The sequence below is a fragment of the Ursus maritimus genome, unplaced genomic scaffold (genome assembly GCF_017311325.1).
Source record: "Ursus maritimus isolate PB19 unplaced genomic scaffold, ASM1731132v1 scaffold_24, whole genome shotgun sequence".
NCBI lineage: Eukaryota > Metazoa > Chordata > Mammalia > Carnivora > Ursidae > Ursus > Ursus maritimus.
The window spans coordinates 43,787,846-43,809,062 of record NW_024424897.1 but is presented as its reverse complement, the minus strand read 5'-3'; the positions used below and the strand labels follow the sequence as shown (position 1 = coordinate 43,809,062).

Here is a 21,217-nt window from a genome sequence, read left to right as displayed (position 1 = left end):
GGGAGCCTGATGTGGGGCTCGATCCCAGGATCCTGGGATCACGCCCTGAGCCGAAGGCAGACGCTTAAGTGACTGAGCCACCCAGGCGCCCCTAAATGAACTCTTTAAAAAAATGGTTCATCTGGGAAGGGAATCAGGGGACAGGGAAACTTTTCTGCTCTGCATTTTCACTACATACATGTATTACCAATTAAAACAAAATCAGCCTGGAATAGGTGAATTAAGAGAGACTGAAAGTAGATAGAACTTACCAGAGGCTTGGGGGGTTATTATTTAATGACTATGGAGTTTCTCTTTGGGAAGATGAAAACGTTCTGGAAATAGGTAGCGCTGATGCTTGTACAACATTGTGAATGTACTTAACCCACTGATCGTACATTTAAAAACGGAGAGCACGGCAGGTTTTATGTTATTATATTGTACCACAATTTAAAAAGTAGGAAAAAATAAGCCCACAACGTAAAGAAGTTTTTAATTGCACCATTAGAAAAAAATAATGCTAAGAGAGTAGGTCTTTTTTTTTTAAGTAGACGCCAACGTGGGACTTGAACCCACAACCCTGAGGTCAAGAGCGGAGCTGAGATCAAGAGTCAGATGCTTAACTGACTGAGCCACCTGCTGTCCCGAGAGCAGATCCTAGAAGTTCTCATCATGAGAAGAGCGATAACTGTCTGTGCCGGTGGTGTTACCTAGACTTACCGTGTTGGTCGCCCGGCAGTGTGCGCTGACACCGAATCATGATGTTGCACGCCTACACGAATACATGTCAGTCGTACCTCAGCAAAAAATTACCGTGATTTAAAAAGTCGCTGTCTGTGTTTCCAGCCCCCCAGGCAAGTCCTAATCCTGGCTCCGTGGCTGGGATCGTGGGAGCCAGGAGCCAGCCCCTGGACCCACCGAGGCAGGACTCTCCACGGGAGGACGCTCGGACTTCCCGGGTCCTCCAGCGGGCAGAGGGGGCAGCTCCTGAGGCCTTGCCTTCCATTGCCCTGGGGGCACCTCTGAGTTTCCCCAGATGCCCGCTTCCTCCCACTGCTGGTCCCTCTCCGCCCTGTCCCTCTGTCTCAGACAGCCCTGCTTCTCTGTAAGCAAGACTTCTGATGACCTGGGCCTCCCCCACCGTTTCGCCACCCTCCTCCGCCCCTTGGCAGCGGGGTCCCCCCAAATCCCTCTGGGGCTCCTACCACCATGCTGGACCCCGGCCCCCGTCGACGCACACGATCCTCCCCGTCACGCTGGCGGCTGCTGATGCCTCTGCCGGCCAACACAACCGACCCGGTCCTGGACCCCTCCAGTGCCAGCCACCCTCCCCCACGGCCACACCCACGCCGGCCCTGCCATGCCCTGTGGCCACGCTAGGTCCTAAACCACATCCGCAGCGCAGACAGGGCGCGGGGGTCAGACCCAGATGTGGGGGTGCCTCGCTCCCAGGGCAGAGTAGCTTCCTTCATGGTTCCCTGCTGCTCCTGAGCACTCTGTCGCCGAGAGGCCATCTCCACCTGCCCCAGCCCTCCGGGGGCCCCGGGGTCTGAAGAACAGTTTGGAAACCATGGGCCCCCTGTGAAAGCCCAAAGCAGAGCCAAGCAGGCCCCTAAACTGGCATTCCCTAAGGGCTTAGGGGCCGGCCTCTCGACTGTCCCATCCTTTATATTTTTCTTTACAAATCAACTTGCTTCAAAACTGCTTTAAATATTCTGCTTAGCTTTGTCTGAACAACAGAATCTGTGACGGAAATCAGCGTGCTGGTTATAGTTCTTACTGCGCATTGATAGAAACATGTAATTATCTCAATAAAATAGTTTTCATTAAGTACATGAGGTTGAGTCAATTGCCCAAGGCCTCAACTAGAAAGAGCCAGAACCAACAATCGAGCCCAGGCGGTTTGGCTCCAGAATCTATGCCCTTGACCATGGCCAGCCCCGATGTGCTCAGCCCTGTCACCCCTGCTGTGACAGTGACTGTTCCCCCAACTCCCATTGACAATCCAAGTTGGCCACACACATTTAAGCTGAAGATGACAGAGCACAGCTCTTTGCGGGTGTGTGAGGGTGTGTTGAGTCTGGCTGAGCTTTGCTTAACATCCTCTCTGGTATTTGCCAGCTCTGGGTCCATCCTCCCCATTCATGGGTCAAGTGCCCCGGGGCCCACGCTCCCTGGGGCTCACCCCCAGCCCTCCTCAGAGAGCCCAGGGTCTGGGTGGGGGAGTGGGGTTAGCAGTGGCAGCTCTGCCCCCCCTGCCCTGCCTTCTGGGTCCCTGAAACCCAAGGCTGAGAAAGAGCCCAGCAAAGGCGGAGGAGGGGGGGCCGGGGTCCTTGCAGGGGACACGGTCCACACTAAAGCCGGGGTGGGAGAGTGTGGCTGTTTGCAGAACTGTTTGTGGTTGAGCTGGCTGCAGCTTCGGGGGTCAGGGGGGTCCATAGGGGTGGGGAGTGAAGGCCTGATGCCCTGCTGAGTGTCACACCGCCCCTGGATGCTGCCAACCCTTGGGTTCTGCCTGCCTCTGGGCAAGTGTGTGGAGCCCTTGGCGGCCTCTGTATTTGGAGTCAGAGAGTCGGGGACAGCGAAGGGTTCCTCCAGCTCCTCTCCCGCTGCACGGGCTGGTGCCCAAACACCCCCAATGGTGCGGCCCTGCGCCTCTGCAGGCTGCCTTCCCCCTACCCGACTGGCCAGTTCGCTCCTGCACTGCCCTCCGCGCCCTGCTCGGCGGGGTCTTCCCACAATACCCCCTTGTGGCCGTGTCTGTGACGGGGCTTGTCACACAGCTGGGGACTTTAGTTTGAGAGTCTGTCTCCCCACAGTGTCAAATTTCTTGAGGACCTGGGGGAGACTGCTCCATCTTTGTGGCCCTCGAGGTGTGGGGTCTTACTCAAGGTGACTTTGAACCCCCTGGGAGATTCTCAGGACTCACGCCCAGGGAGCCCCGGCTGCAGGCCCGGAGTGGGGCCTGGGAATCACCCATGTTCCCAGGGTTCTGCAGTCGGCGGCAGGCAGGACTTTCGCAAGCCTAGAACATCTTAGTAACACGGAAAGCGAGGTCCTGAGAGGTGATCCGACCAGTCCAAGGTCATCCAGTAACTTCGTGTCAGGGATAGGCCCCGAGGCTCCCTACCTCACCTTGTCGCTGGTCCCTGAACATATGCATGGGCTTGCCACAGAGCCTTTTTACCAGCCAGCTCCTTTTCTTTCTTTCTTTCTTTCTTTCTTTCTTTCTTTCTTTCTTTCTTTCTTTCTTTTATTTTATTTTATTTATTTGAGAGAGAGAGCGCATGCGCACGCCACGGGCAGGGGGAGGGGCAGAAGGACAAGCGGACTCCACGCTGAGTGGTCACCCCACATGGGACTCCGTCCCAGGACCTAGAGATCATGACCTGAGCCGAAGTCAGTCGCTTAACCGACTGAGCCACCCAGGGGTCCCTAGCCAGCTCCTTTTCCAAAATATTCTTGCACCAAATCACTCCATGGGTGGCGCATTGTCACCCTTTGGATGTCGGCTCCCAGAGAGGCCTGACAACCCCACCACGCGCGCTGTTCAGGTCCTGTTTGTTGTTTCTCATCAGGGAGCTCCCTAGGGGCAGGGATCCAGCTCCGTGAGCCTGGCCCGGCTGGTGGAGCTCAGTTCACAGTGGTCGAAGAGGGGGGATCTGAGCACCAAGGCAGCCCAGGCCAAGCAGGCCCCGTTCTGGCTGTGGGCGAGAACTCGGGGTTACAGGCAGGGCAGCAGGGTGGAAGCAGGCAGGGAAGGCCAGCAGAGGCCCTGCCGGTGCTCCCACCCCGGGCGGGTGGCCTGGCAGACAGAAGCATTTAGAGGGAGGAGAGAGGGAAAGCACAGGTCATCCACCAGCCGGGAGACGTGGGGAGCCTGGTAAATCAGGGAGGCTGTCTGAGGCCCCTTGGCCAACTGTCTGCCAGCGCTCAGGGCGTCTGGAAGCTGGGGGGCGGGGGGGCGGAGGCAGGCCGAGGGGCCGCTGCAGCCCAGCTGTCACCACGGGGACTGAGGATGGCCAAGGCAGCCCCAGGGCCACCTTGGTTGAGGAGGGAGGACCAAGGCAACGCTCCAGGCCCTGCCGCCCCATCGCTTCAGTCTGTGGTCCCAGAGGAGGCTCATTACCCTCTACACCCCTCACCCCAGCCGCAAGGCAGGCCATTATCTTGTGTGACTATTTTGAACTTCAATACGTAAGAGTATAGAGATTAACATAACAAACCCCAAAACATCCTCAACAAAAAGAACATTTTCATCTTTTTTTTTGAGAGGGTTTTTAACTTAAAAAAAGTGAGCTATAACCTTGAAAATTGCCTAAAGCGATGCATAATCGCATTTCAGCCCAGAATTCGCCAAATAAGGAAGTGACATGTCAATATGGCAAAATATCGCAGATAAAACTTTCCCCTTTTGAGTCCGGTGCCCAGCCCGGGGGCGAGCACAGTCACGCCGCCCACGTGCACCACCCCCCCCCCGCCTTTGCTATTTCTACTACGCTTATTCGTATTAGAGAAGTATTGTTTTATGCAGTTTAAAACTTTTGATAAATGGCACCAATACTGTGTGTATTATTCTGCAACTCGGCTCTGAATGCTTTATTTAAAACACCCAGCTTTATTGAGGTATCGTTTACACCCTTTAAACTTACCCGTTTTAAGTGTACGACATAGTGATTTTTAGTGGGTTCGTGGGGTGGCAAAACCTCAGCACAATCCAGTTTTAGAACAGTTCCATCCGTCCTGAAGTCTCAATGCTTTTTGTTTTTTCTTTCTCTGAAATGCTTTTCTTTTCTCTAAATGCTTCTTGATACACATTTTAATAGCTGCCGCCATAAAGCTCCCACTGTGTGCCAAGCACCGGTCTGAGAGCGATCCATACATCACTCACGCAGCCCTCACGGCCCCTGCAAGAGACAGTGGCACAGGGCGCAGACCGGGGGAGAAACGGCCCACACTCACCCTGCCAGACACCTACAGACGGGCTGTAACCCAGAGCCTGCAACACCCCAGTCCCGCGGAGGGGCTGCCCTGAATGCTTGTGCTTGCCTGCCCGACGGCCTGGCAGGCAAACGCTTTAATCCCACAGATGGGACCCTGAGCCTTGGGGTGGGAACTGGCAGAGCTGGGGTTCAACGCTGGTCCGTGTCACTCCCAGGTCCCCTGGCCCTCTTGTCCCCTCTGCAGCTTGTCTTTTTTTATTACTGGAAAGGGAGAAAGGGAGAAAAAGGAAGGGGAGAATGGGTGGAAAGGGAGAGAGAGAGAACTCAGAACCAATTTTTAAATTTTATTGTGCTCATGCATACACCACAGACATGCGTATATACCGGCGTCTGTGCGTGCACACCAGCACTTGTACACATGACCACACGTGCAGACATGCGTGTGCACACATCTGCTCACCCCCATGCTCACACACACACTCACACGCACACGTGCGCACTGTATATACGCTCAACTGACCACAGTCAGTGTTCAGAGGTGCTCTGGCGCTCAGCGGGCAGAGACCGTCAGAGTGTTTGTGTGTGTGTGGCGGGAGTGGGGGTTTCAGCCCCACCTCTGTACCCACAGCCCCCTCTTCTGCCCCCGTGCCTGCTGAGGGCCTTTGTTAAATAAAGTTTCAGTGCCTGGGGAAATGGAGCTGGGTGTGATCTCTGGAGACTTCTCCGAGCCACTGGAGCCATAGGGCCAGCCCAGCCTTGTGTCGCCAGGGGTCCAATCCACCGTGTCTGTGCTCCCTGGCCTGGATGCTTCCTGTCCCCAAAGATTACTCCATCCCTGCGATGAGGGAATGGAAGGCAAGCTGAGGACAAAGCAGAAGCTGACACCCTGCAACCCCCCCCACCCCCCTGCCATGGGATGTATGTGACATTCCTCAGGCACTCCTGGCTGCCCTAAAGGACAAAGAAACAGTCCTTACTACCTCAGCCCATTGACAAGTCCTTGAAACAGGCAGGGTGACATTCCTCTAGGAACTGAGCTGCCTCGATGTTAATACTTTGCTGGCGGCAAAAGGCATCCTAGCCTGACCCCCTCCCCTCCACCAAGACCCTGTAAGTCTACTTTAACGTATAAAAATTCCTTTGGAAACTTCCTTTATCTCTAACCCCCCAAGATACATGTTGGCAATCATCCCCCAAGCATACGGCCCACCCATATACATCTGAAGGGTCTCAGGTTTTATTAGACAGTAATAAATGACCTTTCCCTGACAGTAGCTAGCCCCCTCAAGGTCCTGGAGACCTTGCTTCCAAAATTCCTTAGAGACTTACGCTATCCCTAACCCCCTCCCAACTTGAGGGTACACAATGGGCCATTCCTCACAACCCCGGGGCAGCAGCTCTTTCTGCCCACGGGTCCTGTCCCCGTGCTTTAATAAACCACCATCTTGCACCAAAGATGCCTCAAGAATTCTTTCTCGGTCGTCGGCTCTGGACTCCACCCCACTGAACCTCCCGTATATTCCCCAACTTCATCACCTGGACTCATTTGAACATACACAGACCCGCAGGGAACTGTGGGAGCCCCATTAAAAAAGCACCAGCAAACACGGAGTGAGCAAGCACTGGGTACCAGATACGTGGCCTCGTCTCGGGCCCACGAGGTGTGCATGGTCACGGCTGCCATTTTAGATGGGAAACTGAGGCACACGGGTCTTCTGCAGAATCCTACAACTAACAAGAGCTCCGGATGCAAAGCCAGGCTGTGTCTCTGCTCCAGCAGCCCGGGAATACCCAGCCCCCTCCCATGCAACAGCACGGGGGCTGCCCCGGACCCGGACCCAGGAGTTCTGGCATCCAGCTCCCAAGTCTTGATCCTGCTTGGGGGTTTGCAAAAGCTGGTCAGCTGACAGGCTCGTGATGAAGGTTTTCCCCAGCCATGCAAAAGAGGAAAGGCAGAGGACCACATAGTCTGTTGTTTCTTCCAAAGTTAAATCCACTTAATTTGAAAAAGATGGCCTTTTTCTTGATTCTTTTCCCTTTTTTTCTGAAATGAGAGTGATCTTATACGGTGGCTATGATTTTATATTCTTAACTCGGCAAAATTAAAACGTGGGCAACTGCATGCCAATCCCCAGATCTGGGGAAATTTTTCTGGCTTGTGCCCCCCCCTTAAGTTTGGGCCTCTTTGGGGTGACCTCCACTTGGCATACCTCAGCCTGAAATTGGGACTTCTTTTGTATCTGTCCTCCCCGGTTTCATATCTGTATTTGCCAAAACAACCTAGTTGAGGAAAGGCTGTCCCGGATGTTTGCAATTTTTATGTTACCATCTCAGACTCTGGATTGAGTTAACAACAAAATGGACGGAAACTCTTTCTCTCCTTCAGCAGTCAGACTTCAAGGCAACCTCAACCCCGGGAACTCAGCCAGTTCTGGAGAAGGGAAGAAATCAAAGGCCTCTGAACAGTAAAAAAAAAAAAAAAAAAAGTCTTTAGAACAGAGCTCAGTTCGGAGCCCAAGCTTCGGCCTCACTGCAAATTAAGAACAACGATCTCGTAAAGCTTGTTTATCTCGCTTGCACCAGCCCTGGGGGCAGGGGGCAGCAGGGCCCAAGGGCGGCTGGGAGGACTGTGGGGGGCTGGCCGGCTAACCCGAGCATTCAGGGGAAAGGACTCCGCCCCAACAGCCCAGGGTCATTTAGTGTGGGGGCAGAGAGGTCTCCTTTCCACAGCACCCCAAGTAGTCACGCAAAATTGACAACACACTGAAATGTTGATCTGAAGAAAAAGGTTTCTCCTGATACGTCTCAGGAAGATTTCCATCACACTGGCTAAAAAGCGATCATAAAACCACAACAAGACCAAACTGACAAGGGAAAGGATGAACTTCGGTTGTCTGGAAGCTTCCGAGAGAGCGAGAGAGCGGAGCGCACCGCAGGGTGAGTGCCTCAGCTGGTGGGAGGCGGGCTCGGTCTGGGCACCCCTCCCCCACCCTGTGAATTAGCAGTGTTGGACACGGGCACAGCTTCTGTCTGGGAGCTGGCCCTCGGGCGGGCCTGGTACCCCAGGATCATGGATCCAATTGTGCTTTCTGTCCTCCCCTGCTGGAGCTTGCCCCCACAGCCTGGTAGCTACTCTGTGCCCCCTCTGATCCTGGGGAGTGGGCATAGCCAGAAAGTCAGGGCATTCACTGCCGTTCCCATGACCGAGGCAATGTTTGAAGCATGTGCAAAACACCATTTCATGTAATCCTCACTGCTGTTATCTCCAGGAGACTGAGCTCAGAGGGGTTAAGTTATCTGCCTAGGATCACACAGCCAGCTTGTGCCAGAGCTGAGAAGAGAACACAGCGTTGCCTATCTCCAGGGCCTGGGCTTTCTGCCCTTGACTTCCCAGCCTCTTCAGCCAGCTGGTGGCAGGTTCCCCTGCTTGGGGCTTCCAGGGAGGACACGCCTGCTCGGGGCAGCCGTGTGCCAGGCCTGGGATTGACCTCACATTCTCTCCCACTCCTGGGGCTGTACTGACAGCAGAAAGGAGAACGCTTTCATTTCTCTTTCCCCAGATACCAGCTCTGACACCTCCAATTTCTACTGTGATCACAGTGTTTTCTGAGTCAAGCAGGGTATAAGGATAATTTATCATCTTGTTATTTCCATTAGCCGACTCTGTTTGAGCCTATTCCGTGCCTTGCTGTTTGAATTCCCAGCTTGGAAATCCCTGGGCTGGGCGGGGCATGCTGCTTCCCACGCGTGCGGTGGATGAAGGAGGTGCTGCCGTCAGGGGGGACGGCACGTGGCATACAGTGGGGACGGGCTGCGATACAAGCCAGGGCAGGAAGCAGGGGGCAGAGGGGTGCGCGTGGTGGAGTTCCACAGGGCCTGCCGGCCGACGGCTGCGGGTGGCAGAGGCCTTCTGGGATCTACAGCTGGGGGGCCCAAGGAAGGCAGAGCCACTGGCAGGAATGGGGATGGTTCCAGAAAATGAGACGGTGGCCCTGGTCCTGGGCGCGGAGTGAGGCTGCTTGAGGCTGCGGATTGCAGGTTCCCAAGCTGAGCATCGTCGGGAGACTGTGGACGCGCCACGCCGCTGGGGTCTCGGGCGCAAGCCCGTGCTCTGCCCCTGCTGTGTGAGCATCTGTACATTGCTCACCCTCTCCCAGCCTTGTTCTTTCATCTGCGGACTGGGAGCAATAATGCCTTCCTCCCAGGGTCGGGAGGACCAAGGGAGGGGCTGCGTGTGAAGAGTCTGGGTTCGCTGCCAGCTGCGGTACGTGTGACCCACATGCCAGCTGTTTCTTCCCAGTTGGCCCGGGGTCTTTGCTGGTTTGGGCGCTTTCATCCTGCATCCTGGGAAACCCCTGAGTTGTGGGGAGACTGGCATGGGCGGTCACGCTGGCTGTGGTCTCCACGCTCCTCAGATCCAGGACGGCAGGCCTCAGAGCCCTGGGGAAGGCCAAAGCCTTCGCTAAGGTTCCTGCCAATCCTGAGCGTCGGCTCACTCTGGCTCTGGGTCTGGCTTTGGCTGAGTTAACTCCCTGTGGGGGGCGGACTTAAGTTCCCATATTCAAGCTTCTGAACCACAGAGATTCAGATGTGAAATTCAGGCCCTTCCTCAGGAAATTGATCTGCATAAGCATCTGGGCGTGCAGGTGACCCTGGGGACAGTCAGGGTGGGGTGAGGAGTGGCTTCCCTCGCGGTGGTGCCAACGGCACCCAACCCAACGGGACGTGGCACCCTAGTGCTTCCGCCACCCCTGGGGGACATGTGGCCATGTGGGGGGCGGCGGGGGCTGCAGTCAGGGATCCCTATCTCTTTGGTTTCAGTCTCTGACCTCTCTCCCTTCTCTGAAGACCTGTTCACTTCTGATCTCTTTTGTGTGGCCTTGGTCCCCTGGTGAAGTGTGTTCTTGCGATCATCTGTGATCAGCCTTTAAAAGTATTTTTTTTTTAAGATTTTATTTATTTGACAGAGAGAGACACAGCGAGAGAGGGAACACAAGCAGGGGGAGTGGGAGAGGGAGAGCAGGCTTCCCTCCGAGCAGGGAGTCTGATGTGGGGCTCCATCCCAGGACCCTGGGATCACGCCCTGAGCCAAAGGCAGACGCCTGATGACTGAGCCACCCAGGCGCCCCACTGAGCTATCCAGGTGCCCTGAAAGTATTTTCCTAAACAAAGACAGTTCCTCCCCAGGAGGACTTGCGGGGCCAACCGCCCAGATATTAGCAGCTGTGCTTCCCAGGGACCGGTGCTGAGTCATCTGTTTAGACTTGGAAAGCCCTGTTCCGTCCCTCCGTCCCTCCGTCCCTCCCTCCTCCCTGTCTGCCCACTCATCCACTTGCCCGGCTAGCCATCTAGCAATCGGGCAGTAACTCTTGACAGCTAACCAAAGATGAATACGACACGGCCTCTGCCTTGAAGGAGCCGGTGGGCTGGACGGACGCTAGGGAACCCAGCCCTGCCCCCCACCCCATCTGGAAGCAGAGCCCGGGCTGGGTCCGGAGCTTGGGGGCAGGGGGCCATGGCAGGATGTCAACACCCAGCCTTCTGTTCCCCTTCCCCCAGGAACGGTGAATGAGCCGGACAGAGGTGGAGAGCGGCAGTCAGAAGGGAGGGGGGTGGGGGAGAGGCTCAGCAGGCACAGTCAGACTAAAATGTCCCCAAAGAGTGTCTGCGGAGAGGCAGGGGGTGAGCACGCCGAATTATTTCTCCAGTAATCGGCACCGAGGAAGCTGCAGACATCCTGGGGTCTGCTCAGAGCTCACCTGTCTGGCTGAAGATGAGGGGGCAGCTTGTCCCGGTCTCCCGGGGCTCTTCCAGCTGCCACCCACCTCTCCTCTCCCCTCCCACCTGCCCGCCCTCTCCCCTCCCCATCTCCGGGTACCGACGGGCTGACCACGCTGTCCTTGACCTTCTGCACAGGCAGCCCGGGGGGTGGGGCTGGGCGCGTGCAGGTCAGAGCCCTGGCTGTCTGCGGAGCCTTGCGCCAGCTGCTGGGGAAGGGCCAGGGACGAGGAGACTGAGCTTCGAGGCCCTTCTCTGCAGGGAACAGCCCTTCCAGGGCCTCTGCCTATGTCTGTCTGGTAGCCGCCTGGGGAAGGCCAGCGCTGGGTTTTCCTTTGGTCGCACCCGTCTCCCGTGCAGAAAAGCCTTTGCTGGCACTTTGGATGAGCAATTTGAACCAACTGGTCACGCGGTTTGTAAATTGTCGCATCTTTCTGTGTCTGTGTGCACGTGTGTGTGTGTGTGTGTGTGTGTGTGTGTGTGTGTGTTTGGTGTCTATCTCCCCTGGCAAGGGGTTCTGGCTGGTACCTGGGGCACCTCTCCCACAGGTGGGCCCTCCACCTGGTAGCCTCATGTTGGAGGCTTCTCCTCCCGCCCGAGGGGCAGAGTGCTTGGGTGGGCAGCACCCCTGCGGTGGGGGGTCCAGACAGGTCACTTTCTAGCCACCTCTGCCTCCTTCCTGGTGTGAACGAAGCAGAGAGAATAGGTCAAAGGGAAGCCCCTACGTTGGCAGTAGGGGTGGGCATGGGTCCCAAAGTGCCACCTGGGACTTCCTGTGCCCCCACCCCCACCCCAGGAGGCTCTGGGGGACACAATTAGAAAACTCTCTATTTAGTTCTGTTCCCCCGTCTCACAGACAGCGAGTGAAAAGGCAGAGAGCCGGCCATAGGGCCAGGATGAGGACCTCTGTCCCGCGTTCACGGTCAGGGGCTCTGGCCTCCAGCCCAGGTGGAGAGCTGAGGGACTCCCTTTAGCAGGCCTTGACGGAGGGGCTGGCCACACTCACAGAGTGCGTGCCCAGTGCAGAGTGAGAATATGGGCCCTTGTTCAAAATTATTCAGAATTTCAAGACCGTGACAACAGAGCATTGAACTGAGCGTGGGGCCCTGTGTGACCTCACGGACCATGTGTGGGCCAAGCCATTTGGGAATGGCTGGGGCCCCTGGGTGCCCGCCGTTCCCCGGCCCAGGAGCCCCAGGGGCAAAGACGCCAGAGCGGAGCCTGTGCTTCAGAAGGAAGGGTGCCCCGAGCACCGCGGGCAGCGGGCTGCAGCTGCGGTCGGTGCACAGACTGGCGATTCCTCAGCCCCGGCGACCCCCCACGTGCGCCAGCGATCCCACGTCTGGGCGTCTGCCCCGAGGAGCTAAGGCAGGGTCTCGAACAGATGGTCGGACCCCCGCGTTCCTAGCGGCGTTATTCACAATAGCCCAAAGCTGGAAATCATGTCCCGGAACAGATAATTGGGTAAACCATGTGATCTATCTGTACGATGGGAGGGCTTATAACTGGGATTCGTTTCTCGGCCATAAAGTGGAAGGAAATTCTGAACCACAGGCTACACCGTGGACGGACCTCGAAAACATTACACGAAGTAAAATAAGCCAGATACAAGAGAACAAATACCGTCCGATTCCACGTATACGAGGTCCCTAGGAACGGCGTTCCTAAGAGACAAGAACGCTGGCTACCCGGGGCTGGGGAGCGAGGACGGGGAGTTTGCTTCGCGGGTGTGGAGTTCGGTCCGGAGTGATGGCACGGTTCGGGAGGTGGACGGTGTGACGGCTACACGACTCTGTAAGGGTGGCTAATGTCACTGAACTGCACACCCAAAAATCACTAAAATGATGAGCTTTTGTGTACTGTGCCACGATAAGAAAAAATAAAGAAAAAGAGGAAAGAAACGCAGGTGGCGGGACGCCTGGGTGGCTCTGTCGGTTAAGCGTCTGCCTTCAGCTCAGGTCATGATCTTGGTCCTGGGATCGAGCCCCGCATCAGGCTCCCTGCTCAGTGGGAAGTCCGCTTCTCCCTCTCCCTCTGCCCTTCCCCCCGCTCATCCTCTCTCTCTCTCTCTCTTGCACACATGCACTCTCTCTCTCAAATAAATAAAATCTTAAAAAAAAAAAAAAGAAAGGCAGGTGGCATGGGAAGACAAGATGGTTGTAGGCTGGTGAGTTGTGCCGGGGGCTGGGGAATGGCAGCTCGCCCTCCTGGAGTTCAGGGGCCAAGTTCAGGTACAGCTCCCATAGCCCTTGGAGGAGCTGCAGGGCAGTCCAGACAGATCCTCATGCCAAAGACCCTGAGAAGCTACTTGATGGATGGAAGCTCTTGGAAACCCTCTCAGCCAAATCCACCCCTGCAACTGCCTATACTCTGTGGCCTGAAAAGCCACTTCACTGAACGCACCCTGGGTGTCCCGATGAGGGAAGATTCACGAGAACACCTGGTGTTCTCAGCCCCACAGGGCTATGGGCACAAGACAGCGTCCAACGTGGGGGCAAAATCTCTGGGCAGTGCCTGAGCCTTATTCTCGCTTCTTAGATTAGCAGTGGGAAAATGTCCCAGTGGGACGAGGGGCTGACTTTGCCCTGTTGATCTACAAGCTTGGATCCGTGCGGATGACGTAGCCCAGCGGCCCTTCTACCTGCGCTTGGCTCCCCTGCCCTCGGAATCCTGATTCACCGGCACACCCCACCCTCCCCTGAACATGGTATTTGGCATCCAGCTGCCCTGCATTCCAATATGGGCTCTTTTGACCCCTCTGGGTCTCCGTCTCCTCTTCTGTAAAATGGGAACAATAGAAATATCTGCCTCATAGGTGAGTGAAGGTCCCTAAAGCTGATAGCAGGTGACTGATTCACCAGATGGTGGCATGATTTTTTTTTTTTAAGATTTCATTTATTTATTTTAGAGAGAGCACACAAGTCGGGAGGGCGGGGAGAGGCAGAGGGAGAGACAGAAGCAGACTCCCTGCTGAGTAGGGGGCCTGACTTGGGGCTCGATCCCAGGACTCGGGATCATGACCTGAGCTGAAGGCAGATGCTTAACCGACTGAACCCCCCAGGCTCATGTTCTCACGTCATCTGAACATCTTCGGAGGCAAGCGCCACATCTGAGTTCTACGGGAGTCATAACTAATAGCAGTGGTAGGAGTTTTACACGTGCTTCCAGGTTTTGAATTTCCACAATAGTCCTGTGAAGGAAGTACTATCCCATTTTATAGTTGAGGAAACTGAGGCACAGAGATGTACCCATAATTTCAGGCACTAAGTGGTAGAGCTGGGGTTTGACATGAGGTGTCCAAACTTTATGAGCTCTCCACCTGCTATCTCTTTTAGGGACTACTTGGGTTATCTAGTATTCGGGACCAATCAGGTCATGTCTGTACTCCCTGATTTTTGCAGATGACACAACATTCTCCACCCCCTGCCATGAAAGGCTCAGCTCCAAAACTTAATTTGTAAGTTTGTCTGCTTGAGACTCAAAAAGCATTTTTGTAAAAAAAGGATTTCTTGGTTCCCAGGCCAGCCCACAAAGAACCCTTGACTCCCGGCAGCTCCCAGACCCCTTGGGGGGACATCCATATTCCATCTCCAGCCTAAAGCTGAGGGGTCCAGGATTAACTCAAGAGGAAACTGCTTCAGAGCGTCATCCACCCTGTGGCATGTCTTTGGGAAACGCATTTGGAGTTTATCCTGGCGACTGCGGGATCGACTCCCTCCCCGGGACTGGGTCTGGCTCTGGCATGGGGGTCCGGCAGGGGCTGAGTCTGCGGGCCTGTGCTGCAGCAGGTCTGACAGGTTTAAGGGGGATTCCTTAATTTTTTTTTTAAGATTTTATTTATTTATTTGACACAGAGAGAGAGACAGCGGGAGAGGGAGCACAAACGGGGGAGTGGGAGAGGAGAAGCAGGCTTCCTGCTGAGCAGGGAGCCCAATGCAGGACTCGATCCCAGGACGCTGGAGTCATGACCTGAGCCGAAGGCAGATGCTTAACGGCTGAGCCACCCAGCGCCCCAAGGGGGATTCCTTCTACCGCAGAGGTAGCTTACAGCCGGGAAGCAGGGGCAACAGCCCTTACAGACGGTATCTGGGTATAGATACCTCCCAGTTTGTATTTTCTCCACCCAGCAGTTCCTCACCTCTCCCTCGCCTGCTATGACCTCAGGATTCTCACTCCTACCCTGTGGGTTTATCCTGAGTTTGATATGTTTTTTTTTTTCCTTTCGAAAGAGCTCAGTGTTAGAATTGTGATATAGTATATAGCTGAAATAAGGGCAACCATCCTCCGAAGTTTATAATATAGGACAGCAACCCCCGCGGCTCCTCACGTCCCTTTCTAGGCAGCCCTTCGAACCCCTAACAGCTCTGCGGGTATTCACTTTCCTACTGAAATTTCATGCTGATTCAATTTCTTGATCTTTCAGTATTACATATTAGATATCCCAGTATAAAATATACCATGTACATTCTCCCCAACACGCATACGCTCCTTATCCTTCTGGATACCCTTACACGCCTCCGCTGCGCTCACGCTCCAGTCTGGGCTGGATGGCCTTGGCCTCTAGCCCAGCCGCACAGTCACTGCCATCATCCCGGGGACTCTCTCTGCCCCTCTCCTGTGCTGGATCTCCAGTTTCCAGTCCCCGCTATCCTCTTTCCTGGTTTTCTCCCTTGTCTGGTTGGAGCTCATTCTTTAGTAGCTGCCTGAGAAAGAATGTAGGGGGGGTCAATTTTTTAAAAAACTCACATGTCTGAAAATATCTTCATTCTATCATCACTGAGATTTGGCTGGATACAAATCGACATTAGAAAGCATTTCCTATCAGAATTCAGACGATATTACTTCAAAATCTGCTTTGAGAGGGATGCCTGAGTGGCTCAGTTAAGCGTTTGCCTTTGGCTCAGGTCATGATCCCAGGGTCCTGGGATCGAATCCCACATCAGGCTCCTTGCTCAGCAGTGAGCCTGCTACTCCCCCCACTCCCCCTGCTTGTGTTCCCTCTCTCTCTCTGATTGATAAATAACTAAATAAAATGTTTTTTAAAAAAATCTGCTTTGAGAATTTCAATGCCATTTAAAATCCCCGATTTTAAATGTGACTTGTTGCTTTTTTTCTTTTTTCCCTTTGGGATTTTTAATCCTGGGATCCTGAAACTTCGTGATAAGAAGGCTTGCTATAGTTCCTTAAATTATCTTATTTTGAAAGATTTCAGACCTATAAAAATAATGCAAATATAATATATAGTGAAATACTCCGATATAAACATTGCAAAACCATCCATCCATCAGTAACATTAAAACATTACCAGCACGTCGAAACCCCTCCGTAGCCGGCCCCCTCTTCTCGAGATGTGCCTCGAGGTCTGTTGTTTATCCTTCCTGCGCATTTCTTTATTCTTTCGCTGCATAAAATATATGTTAATGTATGTCATTTCTCCCTGTTTCAAAATCTATATATAGATGGTGTCACAAAGTATGCATTTCTCTGCCATCTGTCTCTTTGCTCATGGTGGTTCACGAGAGTCACCTACGTGGAGAGGACCTCTCACGTCCACCAGCACGTTCCGCTGTCTGACTACTCCGCATCACCGCCTATGCAGCTATTCTGTGATGCTATGCCCGCTGTTCCCAACTTTTGGCTAATAAAAAGGGAGTGCTCTAAACAGTCCGTACGTGTCCCCTGGAGCCACCCAGAGGAGCTTCTGTATGAAAATGCTCGCTGGTTCCGCCAGCACACTGGAGCTCTGTGTGGCGGTTTGCAGAATCCTGACGTCGGGGCGCCTGGGTGGCTCAGATGTTAAGCGTCTCCCTTCGGCTCAGGGCGTGATCCCAGGGTCCTAGGATCGAGCCCCACATCAGGCTCCTCCGCTGGGAGCCTGCTTCTTCCTCCCCCACTCCGCCTGCTTGTGTTCCCTCTTTCGCTGCCTGTCTCTATCTCTGTCAAATGAATAAATAAAATCTTAAAAAAAAAAAAAAAAGAATCCTGATGTCAAGGCTGTGCCCCACACTGATGAAACCGGAATCCCTGGGGGTGGGGGGTTAGTCCCGTGGATGTGCTTGTAAAACTCCAATGAGTAGCCAGTGGTGACAAGCACTGCCCTAACTTCCCGCTGACACCGCTGCTCCTCGGAGTGTGGCCCCAGCCAGCAGCCTGTTAGACGTACACTCGCAGCCCCTCACCCGGGCCGGGAGAGCGAGACGCCTGCTTCAGCAAGACCTCGGGTGACGGAGGTAAGCTCGTCAACAATGTTCTCCCCTTTGTTTCTTGGTTTGAAATGCCTATCAGTTGGACGCTGGACCCTCTGCATGGATCTTAACTTGGGGTCATCCAGCTTTTTGACCTTTTCCTCGTATGCTTACATCTCTTCTTGTGTTTTGCTTTCTGGGAGATTCCGGTTTCATCTTCCATCCCTTCTAATGCATTTTTATTTATTTTTTAAATTTATTTTTTAAAGATGTTATTTATCTATCTGAGAGAGAGAGAGAGAGAGAGAGAGAGAAAGCACAAGCAGGGGGAGGGGCAGAAGGAGAAGCAGGCTCCCCGCTGAGCAGGGAGCCCAATCTGGGGCTCCATCCCAGTCCCCTGGGATCATGACCTGAGCCGAAGGCAAGACGCCAACCGACTGAGCCACCCAGGTGCCCCTCTAATGCATTTTAAAATTTTGTTATTATATTTTTAATTTTCAAGAGCCTTGACTCTTCCTTTTTATTTTTACTTTTTTTTTTAACACTTCCTTTTTAAAAATAACATTCTTGGGGCACCTGGGTGGCTCAGTCAGTTAAGCATCTCTTGATTTCGGCTCAGGTCATGATCTCAGGGTCGTCAGATCGAGCCCCGAGTCAGCCTTTGTGTTCAGCGTGGAGTCTGCTTGAGGATTCTCTCTCCCTCTCCCCCTCTGGCCCTTCGCTCAATCTCTCTCTCTAAAATAAATAAATAAATCTTTATTTAAAAAAAAAGATTTTCCCTCTCCCCCCCCACTTGTTCACTTTGTCTTTCTCTCTCTCTCTAAAAATGAATGAATGAATGAATGAATGGATGACATTCTTATTCCATGGGTGAATATCTTCGGAGGGTTGTTCCCTGACCTCTTTCTCCTGTGTATTCGAATCTCTATTTTTGGTTGTTGGTTTTGGTCAACGGTTGGCGTCTTCGGCTGTTCCAGCTGCGTGCCACAGAGCCAAGCTACTAGGAACTGTGCACGCGGGCAGGGCTTGTGGACAGGGGCCTCACGGGGTGACTGGGCAGAGAAGGGGGAGTCCAACACTAGGATCTGTCCATCTTTTCTCTTCAGTCAGTTCCCCACTGACAGGCTGAAGAACATCTTGCCTTGGGGGAGGGTGGATGGAGAATAAGCCAGCTGTTAGTGGGGGAAGGGGACAGAGGGTCTCTCCATTAACTGCAGCCTCACTCCAGCCTTTGCCTGGGCTTGGGGTCCCCAGTACCAAATCCTTCTAGTCCACCCTTGGCCAGCAGTAAACCTGGGTCTATTAGGGTCTACCTGGGTACAGGTAGGGTAAGGCAAGGAGGTGTGGGCTGCGAGAAGGGACGTGAAGATCTAACTTCTTCCCACCAATACTACTTTCATACCCATCCTAACTTCCACCTTAGGGACACCTGGTCCCTCCGAGTTCTGAGCAGCTGGCAGATTCTGCAAAGCCAATGGGCGTGTTCATGGCTGGCTCTCTCCCCTGTAGACATTTTGGGGAGCTGGGGAAGCTGGCACTGAACAAGGTATCCTCATCCGTCTTCCAAGATTTTCAGACCTCTCCTCTCTGCCACCATCCCCTTCCTCTCCTTTACGGCTTGTAATTTATGCCGTTTCATTCCTTCAGGTCATCCTGGTGCAGTTTTGGGGGCAGAGGAAATACAAACGTGTTCAGACCACCATATTGAACCACAAGTCCCTGTCCATTTTACAAGCATTTTCACATCTGTGCATGGAAGTTCATACAACTCATTCTGGTTATTTATACGTATTCTTAAATTTTCCTAAGCATTGTTTTTCCGTTCCCTTGTTTTTCTGTTCAACACGAGGTTCGCGAGCCCTACCACACAGAGATTGGGCTCGTTTCTCTCATTGTGGCTTAGGGAATGCTCCGGCGATCAACGTACTACATTCTTTCCCACCCATTTCTCTACCGATGCATCTCAGAAACACAAGTGACTGTGGTCTCTGGATCAACACACTGGCTCAATGCAAATTCTAATCTTTATTGTTACAATTCTGAAGCATAACTTGTCACAGGGAAACAGTCAGTCTTTTCATCATCTGCCAGTGGCAAGGGCAAAAATGCTAATGGTGGGGGCCTGAGAGCCTAGAGAGCAGGCCCTTCAAGGACCAGATGTGAGGGGCAGTGGGAGAGTGGCAGGACGGAGCGATGCGGACACCAATACCAACACACACACACACACACACACACACTCTCTCTCTCTCTCTCTCTCACGCAATCTCTGTCTTCAGGGAAGGGTTTTCCAGAAGCATTTGCTCACACTCTGAATTAATTAATTTTCATGCCAAACTGAACCTACTGAAGAGAAGTGAATTACGGGCTTAGGGGAGCCTTGCACCCCAGCTGGGGACGCAGCGGAAGGCTGCTCTTCAATGAGTGAGTTCACAGTACCCACCAGAGCCTTTCCCGGATCCACAGGCTGGGGAGAGGCTGAGCAGAACCTGGGGAGGCCATCAGGGCGGTGCCAAGAAACCCAAGCCAGGGCCAGGTTTCAACAGCAGCTCCTGAGCTGGTCTCGAGCAAAGGCAGGATGCTGCTCCCAGCTCCAGAGCCCTCGGCAAAGGGAAGGGTGGGCGAGCCTCTCATCCCACACACTCTAGGACCCACCGCTCATCTCTAGGGGCCAAGCTCAGCTTCGAAGGGCAATGTTCAGGGCTGGGTTCTTATTCCGTTAATACAAATATGGAGAAAGCCCAGCCCAGTGCCCTCTGACACTGCAGTGCATATGGGAGGGCCCCACAGGGTGGGTCCGCAGGCCTTTCGGGCCCAACCCAACGAGAGCAAACTTAAAGTGAACTTGGAGGTGGACTGGGGGAGGGGGCAGGGGAAGGACAATAAATAAAGGTCACGGCTGAGTGGGACGGCTGTGGTAGGAGTGGGGGGGGGGCTCCCAGGAGAGAAGGGGGCAGAAAGGCACTGAGTGGGGGGAAGGAGACTCAGCCCCCCAAACACTGGTTTGTTGAGTCAGAGGTCACGTCCCAACAGGGCTGGCCAGCTGAGGGCTCCAGACTGCTCACCAGACCCTCCCAGCTTGCTTTCTCTCTCGAGCTTTTCCACTGGAAAGTCTGCTCCATGCACCAAATGTGTCTCTGCCAGGGCAGGCAGACGGGGCCTTCGGAGGCCGTGTCAGCAGCGGGGAACTGCCCAGGTGTGCCTTTTGCCTTTAGGGCAGAGGGAAAGAAAGGTCACTAGACGGTGAGCAGAGGCGAGTCCCTCCCCAGTGACAGCCTGACCTTCGGTGACAGCAGGGAAGGCGGGCTCCTTGCTGGAACAGACCACACCTGAAGCAGCTTCCCTTTCTGCCACTAAACAGGGGTCCGCCGGGGAGGAGGGGGGCTCGGGCCCCAGGCAGGGGGGCAGCTGCGCTCTGGCGGAGCTCTGCCCGTTCCGCCGCACCACTGCTACCAAAGCATCTCCTCCTTGTGCTTCAGCGTGTGTGTAGAAACGGGATAAGGAACACGGGCCATCTTAGACACCAGGAAGAGCAAATGGCATGGGAATATAAAACTTCCCTCAGCTTCCTTCATATGCCCTGGGGCCCCTTCTATGCCCCGGGCCACACGGCCTCTCCCGTCACCGGGTATTTGCTGAAGACCTACTTAGGGTGGGCACTCCACCAGAATGTTGCACTTCCCCCTCCCCCCAGCCCCACGAGGAATACAATGTGATCCCCACTTTAGCAATAACGGAACGGGGTGCAGAGAGATCAAATATTAGGTTCAGTCATATTGATGTCAACAGTTAACTATTTTTGGCCTATAAAAAGGCAGTTTCATGTGGTTGACTGTGATGGTCTGGCAGGGCCGGGATTAAAACGTGGTGGATTCCAGGCTGTCCTCTGTGGGGGACTTCAGGAGGCCAGAAGGAGGGGAGAGGGTCTGCTCCACAGCCACGGCCACGGGGCCTCCCTCTCGCAGAGACCTGCCCACCTGTGGCTGCTCCCTGCCCTGTAGCTTCTTGGCACCATCGAGGCAGGAGAAAGGGGAGGAGGGAGGACGGTGGGGGGCTGCCAGCACACACAGACTCCCGCCCGCCGCTGGGGAGGTCAGCGGCTGTGCTGATTGCGCGTGCGCCGTGTGCCCACGGGGATTCTGGCCCAGAGGGGCCAAGTCCAGCTGGGGCTTCTTTCTGGAAGGAGACTTGGGGCAGAACTGAGGACCCTCACCCTGCCCGCCCCCATTGCATGATGCTCCCAAGTTGGCCAGGTAGGGACAGTGGGCACAGCAGGGTGGAGCTTGGGTTCTTGCCCTTGGTTTCCGCACCCACCGGGGGCGGTGGGGGGGGGGG

General features: G+C 54.4%; 1 protein-coding gene and 1 long non-coding RNA gene across 2 annotated transcripts in view; one reads left to right on the top strand and one right to left on the bottom strand.

The window, feature by feature from the left end:
- Positions 1–7,433: 7,433 nt before the first annotated feature.
- LOC103667179 overlaps positions 7,434–21,217 on the top strand; it is a 20,855-nt gene continuing 7,071 nt past the window's right edge. Inside the window, exon 1 of the long non-coding RNA XR_569691.2 lies at positions 7,434–7,859. This is a non-coding gene — a long non-coding RNA (uncharacterized LOC103667179). The remainder of the gene's footprint in view (positions 7,860–21,217) is intronic.
- The window catches only part of RPH3AL (rabphilin 3A like (without C2 domains)), a 140,716-nt gene continuing 138,390 nt past the window's right edge, over positions 18,892–21,217 (bottom strand). The window contains 1 exon segment of the mRNA XM_040641121.1: positions 18,892–20,091. Coding sequence (XP_040497055.1) covers positions 19,867–20,091 — 225 coding nt within the window. The 3' untranslated portion in view covers positions 18,892–19,866.